General features: G+C 40.2%; 1 protein-coding gene and 1 long non-coding RNA gene across 7 annotated transcripts in view; one reads left to right on the top strand and one right to left on the bottom strand.

Annotated features, from left to right (window-relative positions):
* usp6nl (USP6 N-terminal like) overlaps window positions 1-26,964 on the bottom strand; it is a 78,893-nt gene that overhangs the window by 2,842 nt on the left and 49,087 nt on the right. For all 5 annotated transcript variants that reach the window (XM_018694904.2, XM_018694905.2, XM_018694900.2 and 2 more), the window contains 12 exons: window positions 23,698-23,771; window positions 18,734-18,813; window positions 17,288-17,327; window positions 15,595-15,675; window positions 10,240-10,347; window positions 9,232-9,341; window positions 8,249-8,297; window positions 7,465-7,585; window positions 6,382-6,476; window positions 5,878-5,943; window positions 5,177-5,276; window positions 4,938-5,090 (listed from right to left, as the gene is read on the bottom strand). In XM_018694904.2, the coding sequence (XP_018550420.1) occupies window positions 4,938-5,090; window positions 5,177-5,276; window positions 5,878-5,943; window positions 6,382-6,476; window positions 7,465-7,585; window positions 8,249-8,297; window positions 9,232-9,341; window positions 10,240-10,347; window positions 15,595-15,675; window positions 17,288-17,327; window positions 18,734-18,813; window positions 23,698-23,771 (1,077 nt within the window). The remainder of the gene's footprint in view (window positions 1-4,937; window positions 5,091-5,176; window positions 5,277-5,877; window positions 5,944-6,381; window positions 6,477-7,464; window positions 7,586-8,248; window positions 8,298-9,231; window positions 9,342-10,239; window positions 10,348-15,594; window positions 15,676-17,287; window positions 17,328-18,733; window positions 18,814-23,697; window positions 23,772-26,964) is intronic.
* LOC127143538 (uncharacterized) lies at window positions 4-6,502 on the top strand. 2 transcript variants are annotated; one of them, XR_007815059.1, is made up of 5 exons: window positions 4-904; window positions 3,474-3,565; window positions 4,093-4,516; window positions 4,915-5,096; window positions 6,385-6,502. It is a non-coding gene; the product is annotated as an uncharacterized LOC127143538 (long non-coding RNA). The 2 variants fall into 2 exon arrangements; XR_007815058.1 differs by lacking the exon at window positions 4-904 and having other exon boundaries at window positions 921-3,565.

Below are 26,964 nucleotides of genomic sequence, written 5' to 3'. Positions count from 1 at the left end.
TCAAGTGAAAACAGTAGAAATGCATTAGAAAATCATCAGGAAGCAAAAGTAAATGGTGATGGTTGAACACAGTGTGGCGCTGATTCACATCAGATGAGGAGTCACAAAAGGGACATGGATTCATGCAACACCACTGCCATAGAGAGGTAAAAATAAAGGAGAATTACATTCATGACAACACATAATCATATCTCCACAGGCAAAGAGCAAAGGACAGAAAAAAACATCAGAAGTAGTGTTTAATATTAACTCCCAGATTGCTGGAGGGGTTCAGTTAGCAAGTGACACTCAATCCAGTGGTCCCTGAAGTTGAGTTTCACTCCTTTTCATTAAGCTGCACTTAGCTTAAGCCCTGAACTTGAAAGGTCATACAGAAGTAGTTCTTGATTAATGAACTTTGTCAAATGTACTCAGACTTCTTAACACTATTCAGCTTGCACTTCGAGTATTATTATACAACGAGAACATGTTGCAAGTTATGCATTAGATTCATACCTTAACTTACTACTTTGTGTCAGAAAGAAATAAAAAGGACATTAGACAGGAACACATTATGTACAGACACAGTGATGGTGACGCTGGACATGTTGGGGACTGTAAAGGGAAAGTGTGATCACCAGAGTTGAGCCAGGAGGCAGCAGCTGGAGGAAGAGGAAGTGCTGTGGGGGTGATCCAGGAAAGGAACTTACTGGCTCTGAATCCACACACTAAACTGTCTGTCTGTGATGAGTTTATCCACTGTCCTTGGCATTTTTTCTTTTGAAGAAACTAACCTAAGCAACTTCTAACCTCATCCAGGTTTCCTCATCAGTGTTGGAATGTGCTCTGTCTAGCGCCATATTAATACAGTTGTGTTTTCTTTCAGGAATCCTCATCAATTGAGACTGCCCTGTTCACAGTACAGGTAAGAAAAACCTACTCACAGTTCTTGTATGTATTTTGAGATAAAGTACAGGCAGGGTATAATTCTGAAGTTAACCTCACAAGTAAGTCCATTAAGGTTTTACTGAGAGAAATGGCAGATTAACAACTAATTTTAATAGAAATTAATGTTTAAAAAACTGTGTTTTTGAAAGTTAATCAGACCATCACTTCAAAAACAAAAATACAAATAACTTTACTGTCATGAGTAACAGCAAATTTAAAGGCTTTTTTTTGTAGATTTAACAATCCAAAACATAAATTTCTTTGAAATTATTTCATATAACTCTTTATTAAACTAGATTAACTTTAAGACCATCAGTGTTTCCCCGGGGATGTTTTTCAGCAGTGGTGCTGTTGTGTGTGTGTGTGTTGATGTATGTTAGTGAAGGAAAAGCTTTAAATGACCTTAAACTCATTATAGAGAGATCATTCATATTCACATGGTCATGTATGTGTTAATTTCCTGAGATCTTTTGACACCTGACTTCATGAGCCAGACTCTGAAAATTCAACTAAAATTTGACTAACAAGGTACAAAGCTGTGCCAGTTTAGTTTAAGTTTGTGCCTCTTTCAAAATCAGAAAGTAAACATTTTTAAACAGAGGCGTCAGCTCTAAAATCCAAATGAGTGTTGAGTCATTTGTTTGCACATTGTTTGTGCACAATAAACTGAGATAATTTGAGAAATAATGAAGCACAGATATTTGTTTTGCTAGAACAAACAAATGAGACTACTTGGAGTCATATGGGTGTGAACAGGGTGCTGACATAGTGGGCCTGTGCTTGACATTTGTTGTAAGCACAAATGTAAATTGTTTTATTCATATCTTGATCTCATGGTTTTACACAAGGTTGCACCTGTGTTGGACTCCTTAATGGTGAAGCCACCGTATGTACATGAATGTATTTGTTTGTAGGTGTGTGGTAGGCTCCCCTTTATTTCATGCTATCCCCAGTCAGTTGTGTGCAGTGTAGAAAGTGAAAGTTTTAGAGGCTACATTTTGTTGTGAATATTAATGAACCATGTGTAACTTCAGCTGCAGTGCTCATATTCCCACTGCTGAATGCATACAGGGGAAACACTGTCTGTTCTAACTTTAATAACTCTAAGGTAGTATTGCGATGTTTATTCATATTTAAATAGCTAAAAAGAAATTTTTTACTGGCTAGAAACCTGCAGCTACAACCTAAATGAAAACCAATTTAGGCAAAAAAAATAGAAACAAAAACTTTCATATTGTGCAGAAAAAAATAATTTAAATTCCTCTGAGCTTCCTTCAGTGTATACAAGCATTGTTTAAGATGAACAGATTTTATTTAGTCCTCCAGCTTTACGACTAAGCTGTATTGTTGGCCCCTAGCAGGTGTTTTTGTTTCACACAGCTGGAAGGAGGAAGTCATTTCAGTGTAGTGAAGGAGTATTTTACAGCATCAGGGGTGCAGTCTCTTTAAAACCTGCAATGAAACCTGCCTAACTTTGCCTTAAGGAGCTGCATTTTCCTCACTCACAAAGTGCTGGGGAAAATAAAATTGTTGTGATGTTTTGGATTTTAAGAGTTGTAAAATCATATAAAACATGTAGTTCTTCTGTTTGTATGCAAGTCTTGAGGGAGAGATGTGTCAAACAAGTTGATGTCAGTATACAAGATTAGAAATGGCTGGTTTGTAAAGATTCAGCCTTCCAAATAATCACCTGTTTGTTCATAAAATGCTGTAGATTTTTGTCTTTTTCTCCAGAGGAGACAAATGATCAGTTATTGGTAGCATTCAAAGTTGGTACCCCATATTGGCCTAAAATCAGTTTGTACTGGCATTTGTGACAGAAAGGAGTTGGTGATGGTGGTTAGGGAAAGAAGAACCAATCTATTAGTTTCAACTAGGCTTAGTAGAGTTTAACACACAGAACCATAAAATCACTGTCATTTCTCACAGTTCAACCAGTTAATGCAGATTATAAAATATCTCCCCTGCACACCAGAAAATGTGGTTGCAGATGGTTGTTAAAAAAGGAAGTTTAACAAAAGCCTCCAGTGTTGGAGAAGTGGCTCATTATCTTGTCAGCAGGCAGAGAAATGAACAGACAGCTACTGTTAAAGCTGCGTGGGCTCTGGAGGAAAACAAAAATCTAAAGACTAAAATCCTACAAAATAATGTGGTAGCTGCTGTTATAGATGACTGACTGACAGGAGGAAGATGATACAGAGGAACCTGAAAAAGACTGAGGACAGGTGTATACCCAGTCAGTAAATTTAGAAGTATATTCTTGTGACATATTAGCCCATCTATACAAATATGTCTGTACTTTTAAGCCTTACTTGAACTGCAAATTGTACCCTGTCAAGCTAATTATATTTTTAGCTTTTGTAATAACAATAATAAGCTGCAGGTTTAAATAGTCAGTCAATGTACATATCAGCTGTTAATTAAAAACAGTGATAGTTATCAAAAAATCAGACAGACCTCTCAGTTAAACATAGTGTAATACAGTGTCTTTATTTGTCCACCAGGGGGCACATAATGTCACTTAAAAGACTTGTATGTTTTTACAGATGCAGCTACTTTGGACTCAAGACATGGAAGAAAAGGAGGAAAAGCTCAAGATACAAAAACAAAAGGAGAGCCAGCCACTGCAGGACTCCAGGTAGGCACTGAAGCAATGCAGCTGAACTTAGTTAGAATATTATTTCGAGGGGGTAAAAGCAGCTGGAAGACTAGTTTAGTTTGGTGAAGGAAAAAAGCCTGAGTGCTGTAGGACAGACAGGCGACAGACAGGACAGACTGAGGGATGGACTTAGAGACAGATGGACAGAGACATGGAGAGGGAAGACCAGTCAGGATAGCCCACCCGTTACTGTTGTAGGAGGGAATGTGGCCCCCGCTCACGGCCACACTTTTGTTGTTGTTGGCTAACATTGTTTGAAAGAAGAGGGAGAGAAGGCAGATTAATGATCAGACAGAGCAAGATTAGAAACACACTGCTACTAATTCCACTACAAGCTACAGGACAGCAGGAAGCCAGGTCAGCAGATGTACAGTGTTTTGTTATATGTGGTGACACATCTGGACAGGTGTGTCTGTAAAACAGTACACCGTTAGTGATATGACAAAAAATACAAGCAATTACCAACAGGCTAATTGTGTGCTGCTTCTCCTTAATGTCATTCCCAGGTATTCCTGGGATTGCTGCAGGTGTTGGCCGAGGTCACGTCCCCACATCCCCGCACACTGCCATTTGAGTGAGCCTACCAATCCTGACTTCAAACACATGCGCTCAATCAAGCACCCAGGTACAGATGCAGGGCCGTACATTGAGCGTCGGCCAGCAAGATCCACGGGAAGTTCTTTGAGAGTAAAGACCAGCAACTCGACCTGTGCAACTCATCTGAAGCAAGGAAGCTGAACAAGGACGCAACTCTACCGCCTTGGTAAGCATGCTCTGTTTGCACACTGGGGCATCGGCATGCTCAAAATGGAGACTGATGTCACATGTCTTCTTTTGTTCCACAGACTGTGGGGGGGGCACCGAACTGAGCTGGGAGCCAACTACCCAGAGAACATGCATGAATCTACTGAGTACAAATACCTACGAGAGGTAAGGCGAGCACCCCTTTAACATCTTGCTTCTAAACCTCCGTGCAAATTTTGCACTGTAGCCATGTTCACTCCTGTCGTTTCTAAATGCAGAGTATCACTGTGCCATAATGCTAAGAATGCTGACTAACCTCAGACCTCTGCAACAATCCTCACTGACATGCACTTCCTTCACTGTTGGGTTGTGGAGCTAACAGTTTTAACAGTCCGCAGTGACCAAAGCTAATTTCGTTCCTGCATATTGTGTCTGCCCTGTGCTGTTTTTTCTCCAAAGCTCTAGGCTATGTGTTTCCTTTTCTTTATTTTTAGACCACAACACATTTTCACTCAACCATTCCCTACACCAGTGACTTTACAGATCTTTACATGTACTCTTTTGTTTCTGATATTTTGTTGTAGATAAATGACTTTGACTGCAGTACCTGGTGCAGGCAGCTCCAGCTTCGCTCTCCGCAGCTCTGTCATGGAGGCCTGTAGCTGCTCAATCACCATGTCATCCTCCAAGAAGAACTCTTTGGACAGCGTCACCTGAAGAAACTCCACCAGCTCCTCCATGGACAACTTCATCAGGTGCTCTGCAGGTAAACACAAATCAGACTTTTTCAGTCCACAAGAGGAGAACACCAGCTGGTAAACAGTGTGTAGAGCAAGACAGTCTTACTCTTGTGCAGTTTGAGGATAGTGTAGGACATGGCAGGTAGCACTCGTTCACCCTCCAAGATGTAGATGTCCCAGATCCTGAGGGTGAGGGTGAAGGGAGTCTGACCACAAGCAGAACAGATGGTTAGAACATCCTGTTGTTGTCCCTGTGCATCTCTTGACCGTAGAGGTTAAAGCTAGCTACACATCAATATTGTCATTAGTTATGTGCTAATCCCATGAAAACAGTCACTGTCTGAGGCTCTCAGCCCCAAGCTGAGACAGGAGCCTTTAATAACACCCAACAAATACATTGTAGTATTGTTATTTTTTTAAAAGGCTCAGTGATTTCCTGTACCAGCTGGGCACTGTAGTTGTTACAAAATGTGCTCAGACAGAAGCAACTACCATATTTACAGAGAATATCTCTCTATCTTCACTGCTGATTTTGGTCTTTTCATGCTATTTCAACACAGTAAGAAAATATAGGATATCTTAACACTTGTCCTTAAAAACTGAGACGTTATTAAATTGAAATTAGTGCCAATTTGAAGTTGTTTTCTACCTGATTACAGCTTTTGAGAGACATAATTACTCCAGTGTGGTTGGTAGGTAGAATTTTTGTCTCACAAGCAATCACCTAACGCTAAACGTGACTTGTTTCTGGCTATGACAAGCTTAAATAGTTTGTTACACTTTCACATGTGGGGTGAATGTACTCACTCTGTCCAGGAAACACTGGAAGAACCACTTCATGGTGTAGAGACTGGTAAACACCTCTTGGTTGTCCTGCAGCAGAGCAAACCAACACAACAGAAAATCAATGTTAGTACATTGAGCAGGGACAGGAGTATGAGGAGTGACTGTTCTACTGTCTACAGTTTGCCTTAACAGTGACAAAAGCAGCATCAGCTTAGTATGTATTTACCTCAGTTCCCTTTACACTGATGTCATATACTATTAATTAACCCCAGATAAGCTGTGTTTGTTTGTATCTCACCGTCCTGTGAGAACATATCATCTAAACAACTTACAACACTTAAAAACAAGTCTCAGTCTAAATCAGTAAAAGATGAGAAGCAGCATACTCATCACATTTTTACATGTTAATTAAATCAATCATTACCCTAAGAGGTCCTAAGTATGGGAATTGCTGTTACATTATTTAGCACTTGTTACATTATTAATTGCTGCAGCAGTGTGTGTTTGTGTGTGTGTGTGTCTTACCAGGTGCTGTTTCAGTTTGGGCATCATCTTCTTGAGGATACGATCATGGTGTTCCTGGAAACGCATCAGTTTCGGGAAACCAGGGACAAAAAACCCTGAAGATGACGACAGACAGGATGACAGGGTTAAATGAACTGACTGTTAACGCCTCTCGTTCTCTGTATCCTGCAGCTACACTCAGTATTTAACCAACAGCTCTAACAGAAATGTTCATATCTTCATGATGGCAGCAGCTGAAATATCTAGACTTACAGTAACTCTGTAGTTGAAGCTCACTGATGCCTGATTATTAATCATTCAATAATAATTCATTCAGTTTGAATCAGACAGATGTCTTTGTTTAGAAACTGTTTTTGAGTAGATGTAAATGACAGACTTGATAACTGTGGTCAGAGGGTTGTGTGCTTATCAGCCATGATGTTGTACCTCTGATGTCCACTGGATGTGGCTGTGGTGCATTTCAGTTGCACCATGTTCTCTGTTCTTTACCAGCAACATTTCAAATGTTGTTTAGCCAACACTTTGTGTTTTACAAGAACATTAAATAAAGTTTATCAGCTTGTTTTAATGTTTCAACATATGTTTTTCGTCTCCTCTTAACTCAGTTTAATTACTGCTCTACACCACAATCTCTTATATCCATCTGTGTTTCTCAGCTGTTTATGTTAACATCCCTCTCTCTCTCCCCCTCCCTCTACATATTTACAAACATGAATATCTACGATATCTTGTCACAACAGTCTCTCCACATGGTTCACCAGTAGTTTTCTGGATGTTCAAATTATTTTCTTAAAAGACCAGAAGACCTGTGCTTTCCCAGTTGGACAGACTGTCTGCTGAGGAAGATACAGTGTGATATGTCAGCTGTTGTTTCTACAGCCAAGAATGAAGAACGGTTAATCTGTTCAACTACAAAAAAGCTGGTTTTCTCTGTGGTGAGACAAAGTGAGTAATAAACGTATTTGACTTCAAAATCAAATTTCAAGTCAGCTGATGGCTGATACAGACACATCCAGTGGACATACGGGTTTTTAGTAGAATAAAGCTCAACAGATAACCTGTGTGTGTGTGTGTGTGTGTTACCGTGCATGGCGTGCTTCTGCCCAGACAGTAGTTTGACCAGAGCCCAGAAGGCATCCTCCTCGTTCATGTAGATGAGCAGTAGAGCTGTGATCTGACTCATGCCCTGGCAGTAGCCCACCTCCTGCAAACACAGTTGAAAACACACACCAGTCAGGGGAATAACAGTTCTGTTCTTACTGCATACACACTGAATCCTTTATACACAACACATGCAATAATTCTTCTTCTATGAAGTGTTTAACCCTCCTGAATCTACGTAATGTTGAACCCCATTGTTGTCTTTCTTATATGTCACTGAACTGAATATCAGTAGAAAGTGTGATTATCTGTGTTGGATGTGTTCAAATTCATTCAAAGCATAGTACACATTATTTCTCAGTAGTCTGAACTTGATTTTTCTGTGACAGACCAACAGTTTTTATCTGAATCATTATGTTCAATATATTTGTGAGACTGACTAGTCTCATATGCCTCGTGTGATGAGTTGTTGCTTCTGAGTTCTACATTTAGTGGGAAAAATTAAATTTTATGTAAATCATTCTTATCCTTGATTACTTGTGAAAATGCAGCCAAAAGCTGAAGTAACAGGGAAGAAATCCAGTATTTCAAAACACAGACACAAACCAACAAAAATGCTATTCAAGATCTGCCAAAACACACACACACACACACACACACACACCACACACACACACACACACACACACACACGCCACCCTTAAAGATAGTAAAAAAAACGTAGAAACCTCTGCATTTCTGTGCAGACTGTGTGTAAATGACTCACCGTGTTGTACATGGAGTAGGCTGTGAGGACGTGGAAGAGAGCCTGCTGCCTGAGAACAACAAACAAACAAACCACAGTTAACACAAAAACCCTGCAGCCAATCCACAGCTCAGAGCCAAGATCGTCATTTCTAGTTTCAGTTCTGTGTTCCAACAGCTCGGGCCGCACGTGTGGCCTGGTAGCTGCACGTCAGCCTCTCAGGTGTCAATAAATGTGATGTTCCAAATCAAAGTGCAATACTGAGTTGCTGCTGGAAGAGCAGGATGTGTTTCTGAATTCCAGAACTGTGCAAAAAAAATCTTGAATTACAATAGTGTTAAAACAGGTGTAGACTTTGCTGCTGGTGGCGGATTCTCTGTGGCTTAAAATCAGAAGTCAAAACACAAAGAAAGAAGATGTGAGACCTCTCACTTCCACACTGGGAGAAGCTTTGGGGCTTTGGATTTAAGGAAACAGTCATGGCATGACAGTTCCACCACCCTCTTCTGATCATTTATATGCAATGTATAAACTATAACCAGCCAACCTTGCTCTAGTCTCTTATAGAAAGTGTGAAAATACATTTAAAGGAGTTAATCTATAAATGGTCGATGTGAGTCGCTTTTATTTCTGTTGCTATGTGCTAACTTCTTTGGTGCCTCTCCTCTCTAATTTTTCTGAAATTACATGTCAGTCAAACAGTGAGAGCGACACTCTGAAGTCCTCTTACTTGAGAGTGAAGTGGGGGTCTTTTCTCTGCCTCTTCAGCCATGTAGAGAAAATTATCTGATGTACATTTTTTTTTTCTAGAATTGAAATCACGGAGTTGAAATCTAAACACTGTACTGACCACTGATGACTTCTGTTTATTCCACAGACATAAACCACACTGATATCTACACTGGAAGTTCTCTAAACATGTTACATTCTAACTAAATTAATGTGTAGGGAGTATTTGTGCACTGTATAACGTACTGTGTGTGTTGTGTTGTGGAGGTACTCACTTGACATCGTAGCGATGCATGAACATGATGTGGTCCCTGTAGGTTCGGTTCACATCCAGGTCGATCTGTCGGACGTCAGTGGAGAGTTCTCTGGCTCTGGCTTTTAATTTCTGTAGACGAACAAAAAACCACAAAGAACAACGGCAGAGGTCAGTGACAGAGGATGAAAACAGAACTAAACATCACATACGCAGCCCTGCAAGACGTTTTTACTGCTGAGTATTAGTCTGAAAAACATTTAGTAACAAGTGGTTAAGTCTGGAATCAGTTTATATGTTCATGACAGTGTGCACTACAGCAGCTAAGTTCAGCCTAGTTACATTTCTACTTGCTGAAAAACGACCTCAGCCACACTTATTTTTGGAAAACTCAAACCTTTTCAGTTAAAAAAATGCTAAATCCAAAAACTGTATTACAAGTACATTTGCAGGTTTAAAAAAACAGAATAGTGCTTAATTACTGCATGGACATCAGCAGTAATTAATTGTATATTTGATGTTTAATCTGTCACTTGATGTCGACCAGATTTAAAACAAGTTTCACTCCCACAGAAGATAAAGTGGATTATGGACACAGCCTCCCTGCTCATCAGACAGTTAACAGTTTATATTCTCCACTGTGTTTGCTTGCTCACTGAACGTGCCCTCGAATCATAATTACAATACCTCCACAGCAGCTGAAGGCAGCGATATATATTGATCCTGCCAGCTAAACTTTCTAATGAGATCTGAAGTTTGTCTCTTTACAGAACAAAAAAAAAGAAACTTCTCCACAGTATGCAGAAAGGAGCTGTGCAGCTCCACACAAACACAATTAAGCCTCCAAACCCACATCTAGCCCACAATAATACTGAAGCTTAGTAAAATCAAATAAAGCCAAGGTGCTGTCTGGCTCGCTTATGAATCTTTATGAGGCTGTAATGGAGGCTGCTGTGCTGCAGAGATTTTATAAACTGGTGTGGGAAAGCAGGACTGTAAAGTGCTGGCAGTAAGAGTGGTGAGTGTATACCTCGTAGAAGTCTTTCTTCTCCTCCTTTATTTTGGGAATATCGAGCAGCAGACACCACACCTCCCCTCGGAGCTGCAGGGGAATTCCCTTATAGATCCTCCTGACCAGCTGGAAGGAAACAAACAGCAGGAGGTCATTGTTATAGAAGCCTTCAAAGAGGAGCAGCTTCATCCACCTCAGAAACATACCTCCACCTGAACATCAAAGTAGAGCTTTTTATACAGGGCTCAGTCTGACAGTTACAGTTACATTATCTAAAAGACCCGATGTAAAAATTCATCTTTGCAAAGCAAAACTCTGTCTCGATGCTTCATCTGCAAGTGAACAAGTCAGCGAACAATTTTAAGACTGAGCTGTAAAACATCCAATGATGGTGTAAATTCTTCTGAGGTTGTTTAATCGTTCAACTCCTTTTATTAAGCAAAAACTGAGACATTTGATGTTTACAGCTTCTCATATGAGACGATTCTGTTTCACGTCTCTGGAAATTTAATCTCTCTGTTTTCACCAAACAAGTAAATTGAAGACATCACCTTGGATTCTGGAGATTGTGGCGTTCTTCACCTATTTTCTGACTTTTCATAGACTAATCAGTTGCTAGATTAAATGAAAATACAAACTGGTAATGACAGTAATCAGTGAATCGCGGTCTTAATATGAAACAACTGTCAAACTGTGTTAAACAAAGTATAACGTTTTCATCTGTCCATTTCTTGAGAATAGAATATCTCAGGAACACCTTAAAGGAATTTCTTCAAATTTGGTAAAAGCGTTCTCTCAGACTCAAGGGAGAACTGGTTAGAATTTGGAGGTCAAAGGTCAAAGTCACTGTGACCTCACAAAACATGTTATAGCCCATAACTCAAACTCAACTCAACTGTTCATTCTAACAAACTTTCACACAAATGTCTGATAGGATAAAGTGATGAATAATGCCTAAAGTGAAGTGACATATTTTCCAGTGACAACTTGTCAATGCTCCAGAGAAGCAGCGGTTTCATCACATACGCTCCTTCAGTCGACACATCCTCACCTCTGCACCAACAGCCTGTGCTACAGGCATCGGCATGTTTGACTCTACGCAACAAGGTTGGTCCATTACATCATCTCATATCCTACATCAGCTCGAGTTTTCAGTATGTCAGGTATCGTTGCATCACCTGAAGATGTGCGACTGTGTTTCACCTTGTCCAATCATTTTACCCACTGAATGCTGGATGTTGTTTATCTGTGTTAGTTTATTTATGTGTTGTGCTCACACGCTACAAAATACGGAAGAGACAAAAAAATGCAAAAAAAAAAATCCTCAGATTAGAGTGAAATAAAAAAATAACTCATCACAATAATAGGATGCCTGGAATGCAAATATAAGCGGATCTGTTCAAAAGGTTGGAGTTGCAGACCACAGAGATGCAAGCCAGGCCTCTGGCAGTTGCCAAAAATGATTCAGAATAGAGAGACAGATCGACCGGGCTGCTCTCAGCCTGTCAAAGATGTCAACGATACAAACAGCGTATGCATGAATGTACTCGGCTCTCTCCTCGAGCAAAAGCAAAGGGCTTTGGAAGGTGAACCACGACCATCTGGCTGGACGAGCTCCAGGAGAGATTGTGGGCAGAGAGAGAGAGAGAGAGAAGAGAGAGAGTGCTATGCATGCAGAACAGTTTAAAGTAATTCAGTGTCCACAAAGAGATGGAAAATCAGTCGGACTCCGGGCGAGGAAGATTAAGTCTTAAAACCCAAACTGCGGGAACAGCAAAGCTAATCGCAGCAGTGAATTCTCCGTCTACAGTTATTAAAACCCAACCAGCCGGAACAGTTATACAGCAGATATGGAAGGTGGCGGGATTGTAAATGTGTGTGTGTGCTGTACAGGTGACTGACAGCAGACACGAATGAAAAGGACAGTCTTCCTGTTAGTGGGCACAAAACATCCTGAGGCTAAAAGTGGCTCCAGGAGAAAATCCTAAAAATAAGTGTGTCAGTGCTAACTTTAGTTTCTGCTCTAAGAATAATTCACAAGGCATTTCAGCGCTAAAAGTAGCTCAGTCTAGGAGAGATGTTGGTAGTCCTGTTTAGTCCGGTGACATGTCGAAATGAAGTTTATTCAGGCGAGAACAAAGGAGAGAAAAGCGACATAATTCTACAGTGAACACAAAGTAAGAAAAAAACATTAGCAAATATTAAAACAAGATCACTACAGTTCATAACAGATCTGTAAACAGCAGCCATGAGAGAAATCAGGCTCAAACTGCAGGCAGGAGACCAAGATCTCTGATATGCCATAAATCCACTGTACTTGTCCAAGAGCCAAATTGTTGACTGGTCAGGTGATTAATCAGCCCTTATGACCCCACTCAAAGTGACAACAAATTTGGCAGAAATCTGGCCGCATTCAGAATTAAGTTGGGCATGAACAGTGTCTGCATACTCAGGCTTAAAGGCCTACTCACACTAATACAACAGGGTCCAGTCCGCTTCAACTAACTGAAGCAATTCAATAATACCAGAGACGACTGTTAGCACAACTCTTCACCTCTCAGAACACAAAAAATAATGCTAACAAACAACATCTCAGATGCGAGGATTTTATGCTTTTATGCATTTTATATTTTATGCTTGACATTTCATTTGAGGATGTAGCCTTGGGCTGTGGAAAATTTGTGGACTTTTTTTTCCTGTAATTTTCTAGGTTTAAATAATCAATCTATTAATGGAGAAAATAATGTGGAGATGAATTAATAATGAAAATGATCGTTCAGAAGGCATGACTCTACAATGTGCCTGTATCATTTATACATCTCGTACCTAAAACTTTATCATTTATGAGGTTTTGTTGCTTTAAAATGATCATGTGAAAAACAGAGAAACAAGCAGGGGGAGTCAGAGAACTGGTCTGTGTGATGATGAGCTGAGAGTCATAAATCAGCTCTTGTCTGGAGCCTCGCCTGCACCCTGTCAGTGTGTGTGGTCGGTGTGTTTCCCTATTAAAGGCAGAGTGTTGTGTGTGTCATCTCAAAATTAATGACATTTTTGGGTGTGGGTGTGTGTGTGTGTGTGTATAAGTGTGTGGGGTATCCAGAGCCTACACTCCATCAGCCTCCTACCACCACACTTGGGACTCACTAGTTTCTAGTGCAACAGCCTTGTAATGAGGCTCTGATGAGCGAGTCAATGAGAGCATCTGTTAGGCTAATCATCCTTTGAGTATGTGTGTGTTTGTGTGTGTATACTTGAACACGTGCGTCAACATTTACATTTCACTAAATCTGTGCAATTCTTGTCTTTATTTGCCTTTACTATGCACACATTGATTTTGACTGAAAAGAATCAATCAGATTTTATTTTGGGAAGAGGCTGATTTTCACCTGTTTATCTTCATGTATCCAAGAGGTGCTGCTGCCTGCTACAGTAAGACAGTGTGCATTAAAAATGTTTTCAAAACCCCAAGGTTTTGAAAGAGTTAAGCTAATTTTCTTAATATCATAAATACTGGTTTGAATATCATTATTGTTTTGTAAAGATTCTCAAAATCTCACAAATCCAGCAGGTCAGATTATATTTTAAAGCAAAATTTTTAAAGGTTTTTTTTAAAGGTTTTTTATCAATTCATCAATTGTAAGCGCAGCATGGAGGAATAATACTCAACCAGTTGTATCTTTCTTGATTGTAAAGCAAATATTACAAATATCAAACACACCTGAAATTTAATTTGTATGGTTCTTACAGAGAGAGTATTTATCATTAGTTTCACAAATAACAGGTCCAGGAAGTGTCCTTTTAATATCTCTTGTTCACTTTTAACACTGGCACAGTCATTTAGAGCTACATAGACCTACTGAAAATGAAGGAAGCCCTCATATTAGCTGTTCTGCACCATCCCTGCTCTGTTGAGAAGACAACCTGCAGTTTCTACATCACCACGCTTCCAGCACCACCTCTATAACTAACACAGTTCAGTAGACTGTGCCGCTGTGCTGTGACCTGACAGTTTACAATGAATAAGAACAGACCTGAGGCACAGCTGTAGTCTTACTCATGAGGTGGGGGTCACCTCGTAGACGCCACAACCCCTTCAACATCATGTACAGTGAAGTATTATTACAGTTATGCTAAACATTACCACCTCGAGCCAGATTCGTCATGTGTGGCTTATGACTGCTTTGCATCTGCTCAGCTCTCTAGTGCTTCCCTACTGCGGGCTAAATGTTCTCAGCAGCTGGCAAGTGAGGAAACAAAATAAGAGACGTATCAAGCGTGACCTGTTTCCTCACTGAGCTGAAAGCACACTACTGACTGACAAAGAGGAAAAGAAATAGAAAATCCCTGAAGCTTTAAAGAAGAAAGACAGAGGAATAGGGAGGAGGAGGAGATGGAGATTGTGTGATGGATGGAGGGAGGGAGGGAGGGTAAACACTTCTCTGTGTCCTTGGCCGTTACTCGGCATAAACATTTCTTTAAAACAAAGAGGAAGCAAATTCTGGAGAATGAATGTGACTGGGCTCTTAGTGGCAGTCAACACACACACACACACAGACATGCACACACTCTAAATCCCAGCTGAGACTGAACATACAAATGAAGGACATGGTGAAGCTCCTCCAGGCAACACCACAACACAACCTGGACCTAAAATGGCACTAATGATGGCAGCCATAACTGATACCTGCCCCCCTCTAATTATCTTCTGTGGAGGCCAACTGAGAGAGACACTCCTCTGCATCTGTTACTGACAGGACGACTGCAGCAGAGGGCAGAAGTGGACCGATATGAACCCTGTGAGGCCGATACTGAGAGACGATACAAACTCTACCATTATGCAAAGCAGCACTGATCGATATTTTTATAATATAAATGGATCTAATGACTTTGTCATACATGATAATAAACTGAATATTTTGGGGGTTTTAACTGTCAGACAAAACTAAGACATCGGAAGAAGCCATCTTGCCTGGTTTGAGGTAAAACTTAACAAGGATAAAACAATGAATTGAGAAAATTATCAGCGCGTTAATCAATAATGAAAGTAATTACAGTGTAAACAGACCTTTTACGAAAACAAAACAACTTTTTATTATTCCTCCACTGCCCCCAAGTGGTCAGAAAGATAAATACTGTAATGCAATACAAAAATTCTCTTAAAAACTAGTAAATTGAAGTGTCAGTATTACTCATGTGCAGGGTGTACTGCACAACAAGGGTTTATATTTATTATATTTACTAAAGTCAAATGGTTGTCCGAGAACAAAATTTTGTAATTTTTAAAAAAATGGCTCTAGTGAGAGAAAGTGACGGACAGGTGGAGGTGAGTGTAAAAGGGTAAAGAGGAGGATGAGATGAAAAACAGAAGCTCACTTTTTCACTGTTCTTGTATTTGTCCCAGCTCTTCAGCATCTTCAGCCATTTGGTGGTCCTCTCCACCTCAGTGTGTTTTTGCTGCGTGGAAACGAGAAGTGACACATTAATAACTTCCTCTCAGTCTTCTGCGGCTGCATTTACGTCCAATGGGAATCAGTGTCAGAACAGCTTGACAGTTAAAAAGGGACGACTTGCAAGTGATCGCACTGTGTGTTCAAAGGCGTTTGAAGCTGCTGAGATGCTCCAATTAAAGCTTTCTTCACACTTCGGTTACACACACTTTGTGAGTGGGCTCATGTTTTACGGCAAACTGAAGCAGACAAAAATCTGGTGAGATGTTCTGTCCTGTTATGTAGATTTTATAAACTGCACTGCAGTGACCAATAAATAATTAACTTAATTTCTTTTGAACTTAATCCTATGTTCTCATTTGGCTGAAGACTGAAGTAAAGGTTTGTTTTCACAGGTAAAAGCTCTTATTTCCCATGATACAAAATGCATCATTTAATGTGCTTAATGCCTGTTTAAAAGGTAATATCATAGGTCCTGAAAAAAACAAACAGCAACAGACAACATGACAAATTTAAAACACTCTGAAATGACTTGAATGTTAAAAATGTATATATATATTTTCTGGACTATTTTTAGTCAAAAACATTAAATTTCTTACATGCCATAAGGATCCAAAAGGATCCAAAGAGCTCAAAGCCCAATCAACATGGCTTTAATAACATCTGATGTGAAAGGCTAAAGTTAAACTGCAACAAATAAAATCTTTTAATTGATGTGAGAGAACCTTAAATCTTACTGTCTCTGCTCCCTGAACAGTGATAAGGATGAAGGCTAAAGAGGAAGATTATTGAGAGGAGAAACTTCTATTTATAGAGCGTCAGTCGTCAGCTTCTTTCTCTAATAGCCCTTATCGACCACAGAGACTTTTCCTGGAACCTTCTTTTGGGAGCTCAGGAACTTCATCTTCATTTAGACTAAAAGGCTCTAAATCAGGTTCCTGAGCCCAAACTTTCCCTGCTCTGGGAGCAGTGTTAATATCGCCCAACTTAGGTTAGAGGATGTGACAAAAGGCACCATGAGACCATGTAAATCTGTCAATCATCAGAGATTCGGCTTCGCTGTTTATACTGCAGTAGCTGCCTCTTCAGTATCTGTACTTGTTTTTAAAGCTGTAATTGTTTCTTATAGGATTTTTACATGAATGTGATGATGACCTTGATTTGAAAGGAACTGAATTAGCTGTATTAGTCAAAGACAGAGATTCCTGTTAAAGGTTATTTCATCCACAAACTGTTACAGAAAATGTACAAAACCATAATTTCAATTAGAGAAAGTAAACAGAGGTCTAGATCACAGCTACTGTTCTTTGGAGCCTGTAGCCTTTCAGTCGCTTTCAGTCTCCTTTCCAACATCCATATAAGTCATGTGTCAGTGAGAGAGAATGATCACAGTGAATCTTTGTTTCTGTCTGGTTCTGTGCACAAATCTCAAACAAAGAAATCTATTTTTAATTCTGTCACCAGCTTCTTTTATCTAGTCTTCACAGGGGAGATGCAAACAGGGATGCGCAAAAAGGGACTTTTAATTTCCTGATTCACACAGTTGCGGAAGAGCCACAAACTACACAGGTGGATATCTGTTTGAAATACAGAAGTTAAAGAGAAGTAACATCACTCACCTTCTCCTCCACCGAGTCGTAGGATGGAAGTTCATTCTCACTGAGGAGAGGAGAAGAAAGGGAAAGAATGAAGAAGAGATAAACAGTCTCAGGCTTATCTCTAAACCTCCAGTTTATTTTTATGTCTTTGCTGTCATATATCAATCATAGTTTATTCAACCCTGTCTGTACATAAACAAGTGTCAGATTGAAAACATCATCTTACAGCTAGTCTGACACTTGTCAGGTTTCACGCTCAGATTTTTCTATTTTAACACAATGTTCAAAGTCAGATTCTTTCCAGAAAACACTGATAACTGATGAAACAACTGAGTGATATCCGGGTCGGCTCTCGTCTCACTCCCTGACTGTTATCAGAAAGAGGGAACATCAAACTTGTCAGTGGTCACACAAACAGGAAATAACAGATTAGACATTCCTCAATTTTGGCTCCGTTTATCTGTGTTTCAAAGTCTCTGCAGCAGTGGAGTGTTTTCCTCCGAGACGAGTTCAGTGAATATTCTGGTTTCATCTCCTGTTCCTCTGCTCTGAACACTACCTGCTATTTAGCAAAATAAACAGTACACAGAGGATGCACAGATTTGCACTGTGTCAGCTGAACAGCTGCCATGCATGTTTCATAAATCTCCTTATTTCCTTCTTGGCTTAAATACACAACAGGGCGGCCTAAAGTCAAGCTGAAGAGTGACAGATGAGTACAACTGGAATTTCAATTATGCAAATGATGTATCCCTGATTTTATGTGAATGAACTGACTGTACAGGACTGAGTTTGTTTGAACCAAACCCCAGACCACCGTTTGACTGGTGGTTGACTCCAGACTGGTTCTCTGGTCCATGTTCTCATCTTTCATACTTCACTGAGCCAACACTGAACAAACGGCCTTGAGTCTGAAAAGACTTAAACATCTCCTCTTTCCATCCGCACAGTATCATACTGCAGGTCCTCTCTGCCCAGTCTGAAGCGTCCTCCTTTGGCTTCATACTTGTCATTTTCCGCCCAGTCGGTGACCTTCACCTTAGGATACTTCTGTCCCTGTCTTAAACGATCATATAACCCTGAGGTTTCTTTCTGTCTTCCACCATCCTCCCACCCCTCCCTCTGTCTTACACCGCCTATGGTCTGGCTCGTACCACTCTATCCTAACACTGATGCCTGTGATTGTGGCTAACCAGGCTGTTTCCTGCCTGCATGTGCCAGCCTATATATAACACTCGGCAACAGAGTGTTGTTTAAGAGCCTTGCAGCCTCCCGACTGGCCCCGGCCAAAGCCGCAAACACACTCTTCTCTCAGCGACACTCGCCCTCACAGCCTCTCATTTTCTCCCCTTTTTTTTTTTTTTTTTCTTCTGTGTGGCACGGCTGCTCATGCTGGGCTTTGGAGGTTATCCTTTTAGTTAATAAGAATAATAACAGGCTGTGATGTTTTGCTGTGAGTGTTCTTACTGGACGAAGCCAAAGCGGTCGATGACTTTGTACAGGTGGAAGTTGGTGTCCTCCCAGGGCTCCACAGGGGCCTCTTTTCCCTGGAAATTGAAAGGAGACAAAAACAACATTAAAACTAAAATGTGTGTCCATACAGTATCAAATCAAGCTTGTCAGATAGTTAACTGACACTTTTTATTGGTTACTTTTTAAAACCACTGTACATTTATCATGCAAAACAGTTTTGCTGGTTAAAGAGCTTGTTTTTGTTACTGACAGGCTCAGATTATTGACAACATTATGGACAAAGACAGACCTTTTTATTTAACCAGAAACATCACTATATATCACTACCAGACTCCACTGACAAAAACAGTGATTTTACTGAGCAGAACACAGGAGCTGCTGGAATACCACTGCCTTCATCTGTTTGATTGTTTGTATTATTGTGTGATACTCTCAGTATGTCATGGATCTGAATGCTTCTTCCACCAGTAACAGTCACACAAACAAAACAAATCATTTAAAGACATCATCTTGGATTCTCAGATGATGTGATGGGCATTTTTTAAACATTAAAAAATCAATCAATCTGTAAATAAAAATAAATAAATAAATACACACACACACACACACACACACACACACACACACACACACACACACACACACATATATATATATGAGATTTATCTGCAGCCCAGCAGTTTGTCTGATGCTGGTCGTGCACTGAATTAAACTCAACACTGGCCTCTGATTGAGCTCCATATTACATGCCACCCACGTTCTTCAGGGGCAGAGAATCATGTTTTGACTGGCTGCTATATTACGAGGGGAGCCACGACTCCGGTGCCCTTGGGAAAGTGTGTCGGTGTGAGTGTGTGTTTATGAGACACAAAGAATCTATGCATGTGTGTGTGTGTGTGTGTATGAGCAGTGATTAACAGGTGTGAAATGAACAGCCAGACGCCCACCTGCGTCACCATCTGACTCTAGGCCTCTGAAAAAGTGGTTCTAGTTAAGTTGCCATCATGAACCAATGAAACAGAAAACCCACAGGTAGAAGATGTGAGTGTGTGAGGAGGGAATATGACAGTGTGTGTGAGAAAAGGAGCAATGAAAGAATAGTAGACAAAAAGGTACAGGATGTACTGTAAATGTTACAATTCTCAAATTTCTAAAAACAAATCCAAACATGCATTTTCAAGCAAGATGAAGCTGTTTTTTTAAATTTGTGCTTCGACTTTCTTTTCCATGTCAAATCTACTATTTTCACATCCTTATAGACGAAACTGAAACAGCAAAAACTGCTGCTCACAACATCTCAATGATTTCTAATTGGATTTATGGATGTTTATTTACATTGGACCTGCATAAGGATAGCCTTGGATACTTTATGTCAAAATGAATTGAATGAAATGAAATATTTGTATCATGTGTGTATGTTCAGATTTAACTGAGTAATGACTCAGAGAATGAGTGTCATTTTTGACAAAAATTGCCACTACTGCTGCGACTGCCACAACAATTACAAGAAAATTGTAATCCTTTGTTTCTTTATGTTTTTAATCAAAACTGGGCCTTAACCATGTAAGACTATCCTCAGTAAAATGCAAAAATAACAGGAAAATGTTGAATTATACAAAGGAAAGAAAAGATTTATGACCCAGCATCTACATTTGCAGAAAAATTACCATTAAACTGTCATATGAATTTAGATCAGTACTTTTCATTTTTATTTCTGAAAGCAAGGAGGGAGCTCCAAATGGATTCAATTTAGTTATATTTTAAATATTGTACATCAAATAAAAGTCTAACCAAGCTCCCATTAGCTTGTGTGCATCCAAGGGTCCAAACTCCACAGCTGTGAACCTCTGTGCCGTGATATAAAGAACAGCTGAATTTAAGTATTTCCACATACTGTAAATGTGCAAGTGTGATATTTTTGTCTTCACTGCAAGTTTTGAACTGCATCAAGGTAACGTGTTATAAGAGCATGAATGTGAGGACAGCTTCGCCTGACAATCTGAGTGCTGTGAAAACACAAAGACGTCAAACTTAGCACTACAAAAACATCAGTGAACCCTTACCCCTGTCTGCTACCAGACTTTGCTGCCTCTCTCCATTCTGCACCACCCAACACTTCACAGACAGACAGACACAGAAGGCTGTCTGAGGTTTCACAGGTCAGTCTGATGACCAGATGTTGAGGTGAAATATTTCAGAATGCGTCTCCTCCCTCTTTCCTCACCCACTGCTCCCTCAGCAGAAACACACCAGTCAAATAAATAACTCACATCTCTGAAGAATCAAAAGGCCTCAGTGTTTTATCCCACCGCGCCCCACATGTGTGTCCGCGGAGTCGAGAGCACCACATCATCATGGCTGACACATTCATCATTTCTCTCTCTGCTTAAAATCAATTTCAGGGGAAAATGAAAGCAGGACTCTGACTGCTCAGTGCTCGCTCTGTCATGCCTTCTGTGATTGTGTGTCACCAGAAATCCATGATGGACTGCACAATTCAGTCGCGTGTGCGTGCGACTGCTCAACATTTCTACAGTTTAATAATATAACTGGTGCTGATTCATAACAGTAAATCTGGTGGATGTTGCGTTATTGCTTTGGATTTTCAGGTTCCCAAAAACATGAAACTGTTTATTTTCTAAGAATTTAGCAAAGATTTGAGACAAGTCTGGAAAATAAATATGGTTTTATGTGTCTTAATTTAGTTCCTTATTTCCTTTAATCATCTTCTGACCCCTTAGGCTGGAGATATATTTGCATGTGTTCGACACGTCAGTTGTGTACGTCCTCAGAAATTTCTAAACTGCATCAGCATTTGTAGAAGATCTGATTTGTTATGACTTATTCTTCAATGCTTGCAGAAACACAGAAGCTTTGAGCTAAATGCTTACTAACATGTCTGTTTAGCAGGTAAAGTTTTCAATGTTCAGCATCGTAGTTTAGCTTGGTAGCACGCTAATTAGCGCTAAACACAAAGTACAGCTGAGGCAGAGGGTGTCATGAGTTTTGCAGGTGGTCTGAATGTCTGAACAAAATTTCATTTTAGTGTTAACTCAACTGCTAAATTTTAAATTGGGTGTGTATGAACAGACTTGAACTTGAATGGATTCCAATGTGACATTTTTGATCTGATCCAAAACCAGAAAGAAAATATTAAATATTGTCTCCAAACATCTACTATCAGCAGCCTCAATCCCAAACTATGAGCATCAGTGTGAGCTGTGCAAACGCAGTCCACAGTCAGGCCTGGAGGGATATGTCATCTGGAACAAAACTCAATCATTTCTGTTCATTCTGCGAAGACAAGAAATCATTTTTAATGCTCACAAATGAATGCTGGCTGATGTGAAACGACGAGCAGCGAGTGTGTGTGGTCGGCATGATAACTGACTCCATTAAACTCCTCCCATCTCCGACAGCGACAATGACACTGATTTAGTTCTGATTGTGCCTCACTCTGCTTCACCAAACACACACACACACACACCCCTCCATCATCTCCTCTCCATGGTCTCTTCACTCTTAATGAGGCAGCTTGATTATGCAGCCTGCTGGACTAAATTAAAAAGACTAATTTACAAACCAAGCGTGGTGGGCTGGTCCGACTGATACCGCCGGGCTGTGAAATAGAGGTGTCACTCAGGAAACATCCACATACATACAGTAATACCACACTCACGCACAGCAGAGAAACTATGGAGAGTTATTATCTGATATTACTGTACAGATGTTAAAGGATGATTCTGGTATTTTTAAACCTGGATGTGATTGACAGGGACAAAGATGCAATACTGATGAAGAAAGGTGTAATCCAATGTGTCGCTGTCCGTGTCAAAGTACGTCCAGTAAAGTGCTTGTTTTTGCCACTGACAGGCTCAGATTGTTATTATAAGTGTCTGACAACATCATGGATAGGATTCATACAGAGACAGGCCTTTTTACTGAAGACTAAGATCCTTTTTTTGTTTAACCAGAAACATCACTGTATATCACCACCAGACTCCACTGACAAAAACTGTGTGACTTTCAGTGGTGGAGGAAGTATTCAGATCTTTTACATAAGTGAAAGTACCACATAATAACACAAGCAAAGTAACTGATGGAGGCAGCAGATACTTTCATGAGATCCTTTGTGCCTGAACAGCAGCCAACAGCATCTTCCAAACTTCCACACCTAGAGTATGTAACACAGGCTTTATGAAAAATAAATGAGAAGAAACGCAAGCTGAGACAAGCCTACATCACTATGACATCATGAATATTTGCAAACATTTAATCTACTATCAACAGACCTGTGATACTGCCAATATTGGCTTTTGGCTGAAAAACAATATTGGAAAAAGGGACTTTATCTGGTGGGACTGTCCCCTCTGGATCTCAGCCAATAAAATCACTTTGAGCTTGTGACATCACATTAACCCCAATGTTTAATTTAATGAATGAACACACATCTTTGTCCTCCCCCCCTCTCTTAAAACTACTGATCTGCAGAGGAGATTTTTGTCTTTCTCTTCCCCTCTAACACACTCAGTGTACAGTCCACTGAACGTGCACACACTGTGAATCATCAAGGTGGCTTTTAAATACATAACGCTTAATTTCCATGTTAATTTTCATTGGTAGTTGATGAGCTTTAGCTGAGAATACTGCATCTGAAATGTGGCTCTTGCACGGTAATCACAGCCTTGCTAAATTTATGAAAGTGTTTAAAACACAGAGGCAGATTCTGCGTGCCGCATGCTGTTATTATTGTGTTTCACAGGCAATAAGGCAGTGATTTATAGAGGGATTTCACCACAGTGTTATGAAGTTTGGTAGAGTCTCAGCATGACTAAGTGACTGGTATTTGAGCTGTGGATGACCACAAGAAAAAAACTATTGTTGTAAGCTGCAACTTCACCAAACCCTCCTCAGGATGAGGGATGATTACGGCCGGCTGGAGGGAGTTCTCACCGTACCTTGTCATATTTGGCGACTATCTCAGCCCGCTCCTGGTCAAGTTTCACCGCCGCATCCTGCTCAGTATCAGACGCTGAAGAGCAAACACAAGAGAGAGAGAAAAGAAGGAAAGATTAAAAGAGTGTCAACAAGTTACAGGACAAACTTTTGACATCCGTGTCACTTAATGAGCTGCAAGCCATTACAAAGACAAGAGAACTTATACCACGTTTAGTCTGTCTTGTGTGTGTGTGGTGGTTTTGTCACGTTGGTGCTGTAATTGTGGACATTTAGTGTTCAGACACAACAGCAAAAATAACCACAGGCTGTTCATTTTCAGTTTACTTAAATTACAGGTAAGCTTCACATCATACTGGTGGTGTTTTGCATCTTACCCATAAATGTTTGTTCCATTTCAAACAACAGAATAAAAATGTTGGAGTCACTTGTTGACAGGACAGACACCAAACGTTTTGTAACATTTAGCATCAAGTCATGTGGTGCACTATATTTATTTTAAAATATTCTCTTGAATGTTAGGAACATAGGACCCTTTGTTGTGTTCCTATTATGTGCTATGGAGCTGAGGAACATAAGAATAACTCTGAGCCACGCTACTAATGTTACTATGACTACAAAGCAAATACAACCACAATAACTAAACACAGACAAAAGTATTTAATGTTGAAGTTTGGCAAAAAAAAATAAATCATCTAAAAACTTCCTTTAAACAGCCTCCTGTGCTTTTTCTAGTTGTCAAAGCTGTTGCTTCTTACTTCACATATATCAGATTAATCTGTCATCACAGTCTTGCTTTGTGTTACTGCAGCTCTCCCTCAGGGAGTCAGGGCCAAGAGCTGACGTGGAGAGAACACACACACTTCTCAATACACACACTTCAGACCAGTCAGTGAAAAGCTTAGTGAGGCCAGCAGGAACACTTCACTGCAGAACAGCCAGCGTGCCAGCCTGACCTCAGCCTCGGAGAATAATGTGTGTTTGTGTGTGTCTATATGAAGCAGGCAGATGAGAGGAGCTCCTTTAAACTGAGAGCTGCTGTCACAGAGACGTCACGGTGCCACAGAAAGGTTCTGTGTGCTTACTGAGTCCTTGCATGACATTACAAATGTGTGTATGTCATGGTGATAACACACAAACACAAATGATAAAACTTCTCACTTCCCTACAGTGTATGTCAGGACTGTAAATCCGCATTTCTACTCTCTTATCAGGTGAGATCTGGCACACCGCTAACACACACACATACACACACTTCCTGATTCAGCCAACCATGAGAGGCTCCAAACATCGGATGTGTTAATAAAGCTGGTGCGCACACTACTAAGTGGGGTCATGTTGTGTTTATGTTTAATACAGTGTGCAGCACGTAGTAATGGAGGTGTATAATGAATCATAGCTGCAAGCAGTGAGAGGAGAAGCAGCCGCTGAACCAAACACTACACTGTAAAACCATAATAAACACTCTAAAGACAGAGAATATTACATCACACACAACATCGGCCCCCCCTCCAAAAAAAAAGTTAGACTGGGCAGGAAACCAGATCAGATGATGATCAGATGGGTTTGAAACAATATTTTGAAGGGAAACAGTAAAATCTCTCAGGGCCACATGTTCACTGCATGACAACTAGTATCTGGTAATTTGGTTAAACAAATTAAAATTCATTCCACACCTCAGTGTGACATTTCCTATTTGAAATTTGAGGCATAAAAAGGTTTAACTTTAAACAGACAAATCTCTATCTATCATTCTGATTTTCTCAACAATCACTCATCCAATCGACTCCCAACGTGGGTGTATTGCTGAGGTCCCCAGGAAGCGCAGTGTGGAATATGAAGTTTTTTGGATGAGTAGTTTTCAAGAAAGCTTGAAATATTGTTTTTCTACATACTACTTGACATGAAGAAAAAGGTGGAACTACACTTTGACAGACAGACAGACAATTCAATTTCAACATTTATAAGGGGTGCCATTTGTGTGACACTGTACGCAGTCCAACAGGGATCAGCTGAGAACAAAACAATTGCATGCTTTCATTGTGTAATGCTGTATTTACTGTGCTTGTCACTTGCAAACATGTAAATCTTAAAGAAAACATGTCATGTTTGTAAAGACACAGATATCAGCTATGAGCAGCCTGAAACTACTTCAGCCCTCAAAACCCTCACATTGTTCAAATCTCAGTAGTGATGCAGTATTCCCAGTTACTTTCTTTCTTGGCAGTTTTTCTGCACATTAACAGGAAGTATTTGACTCCAGTCACTCTCCAGCTTCCTCTCTGGGTCTCTTGGGTCTGATGGGAGGAATGGCTTGACTGGAATTCCAAAACGCTCCGGACAAACATGCTCCTTATTGAGCCCGCTGGCATTTTTATGACAGGATGGTGTGTCAGTGAAAGGCATGTTGCTGTGGGCTGCTGAGAGCACACACAGTAGGAGAATATGCGGGGAGTGGGGGGGTTCATACCCGACAAGGCAAACTGTCTGGGGCAAACAAACAAATACAGTAAAGCCTTTTTCTGTTGAGAAGTCCACCCCAGGAGGCCCCGCGGTTCCCACAGTGAGAGGGAGAGGAATTGGGGAGGAAATGGGATTCAGTCTTTTCTTTGCACTGAGGCTTAGCCTTAATTCTGAGCCCCTTAAAGCCATATTAGTATTCCACAGTGGCCTGACTTAAGCTAAATGCAATTAGACCCCTTTTTATGCTTCAAGGATCACATTGGCATCTGTGACAGAAACTGGGGGTATGTTTTATTTGTGCCGAGCGCTCTTGTTGGACTTGTAGTGCATCCAGGGGAGAAGAGCCCCTGTGACTTGAGATAAAACATCCTCTAAACTTTAACAGCTCTAAAATATGTAGTTCCACAGAGGAATTATCTCCACTGAACACAAGAGGTTAGCAGTAGTGGAAAATTAACAGACTGATAAATGGGATATATTTCTTGTATATATTTGTTAGGAATTAAAATGTAGTAAGATTAAACTTTAACTAATCTTGGAAAGTGATGACACATCCTTGCCGGATCCCAGTTCGAGAGCTGCTTGTCTCAAGAGAAAAATTAGCCCTTAAACAAATAAGAAAAAAAACTACCTCAGAACTGAGGAGACTCTGTTGATGAAGACTGTGATACAGTCAAAAGCTCAAGAGCAAGAAGTATGTTTCTTTGTTTACATGGTTATGTAGCTGGTAGCTGACAGTAGATTTTTTTTTTTGCGTTCTCTTTTTTTGCTGCCACACAACACTAGTGAGAAACTGATTCATAGAG

The sequence above is a fragment of the Lates calcarifer genome, linkage group LG18, assembly GCF_001640805.2.
Source record: "Lates calcarifer isolate ASB-BC8 linkage group LG18, TLL_Latcal_v3, whole genome shotgun sequence".
In the NCBI taxonomy this organism is placed as follows: domain Eukaryota; kingdom Metazoa; phylum Chordata; class Actinopteri; family Centropomidae; genus Lates; species Lates calcarifer.
The sequence above is the reverse complement of the archived record's forward strand: the minus strand, read 5'-3'. Positions and strand labels throughout refer to the sequence as shown.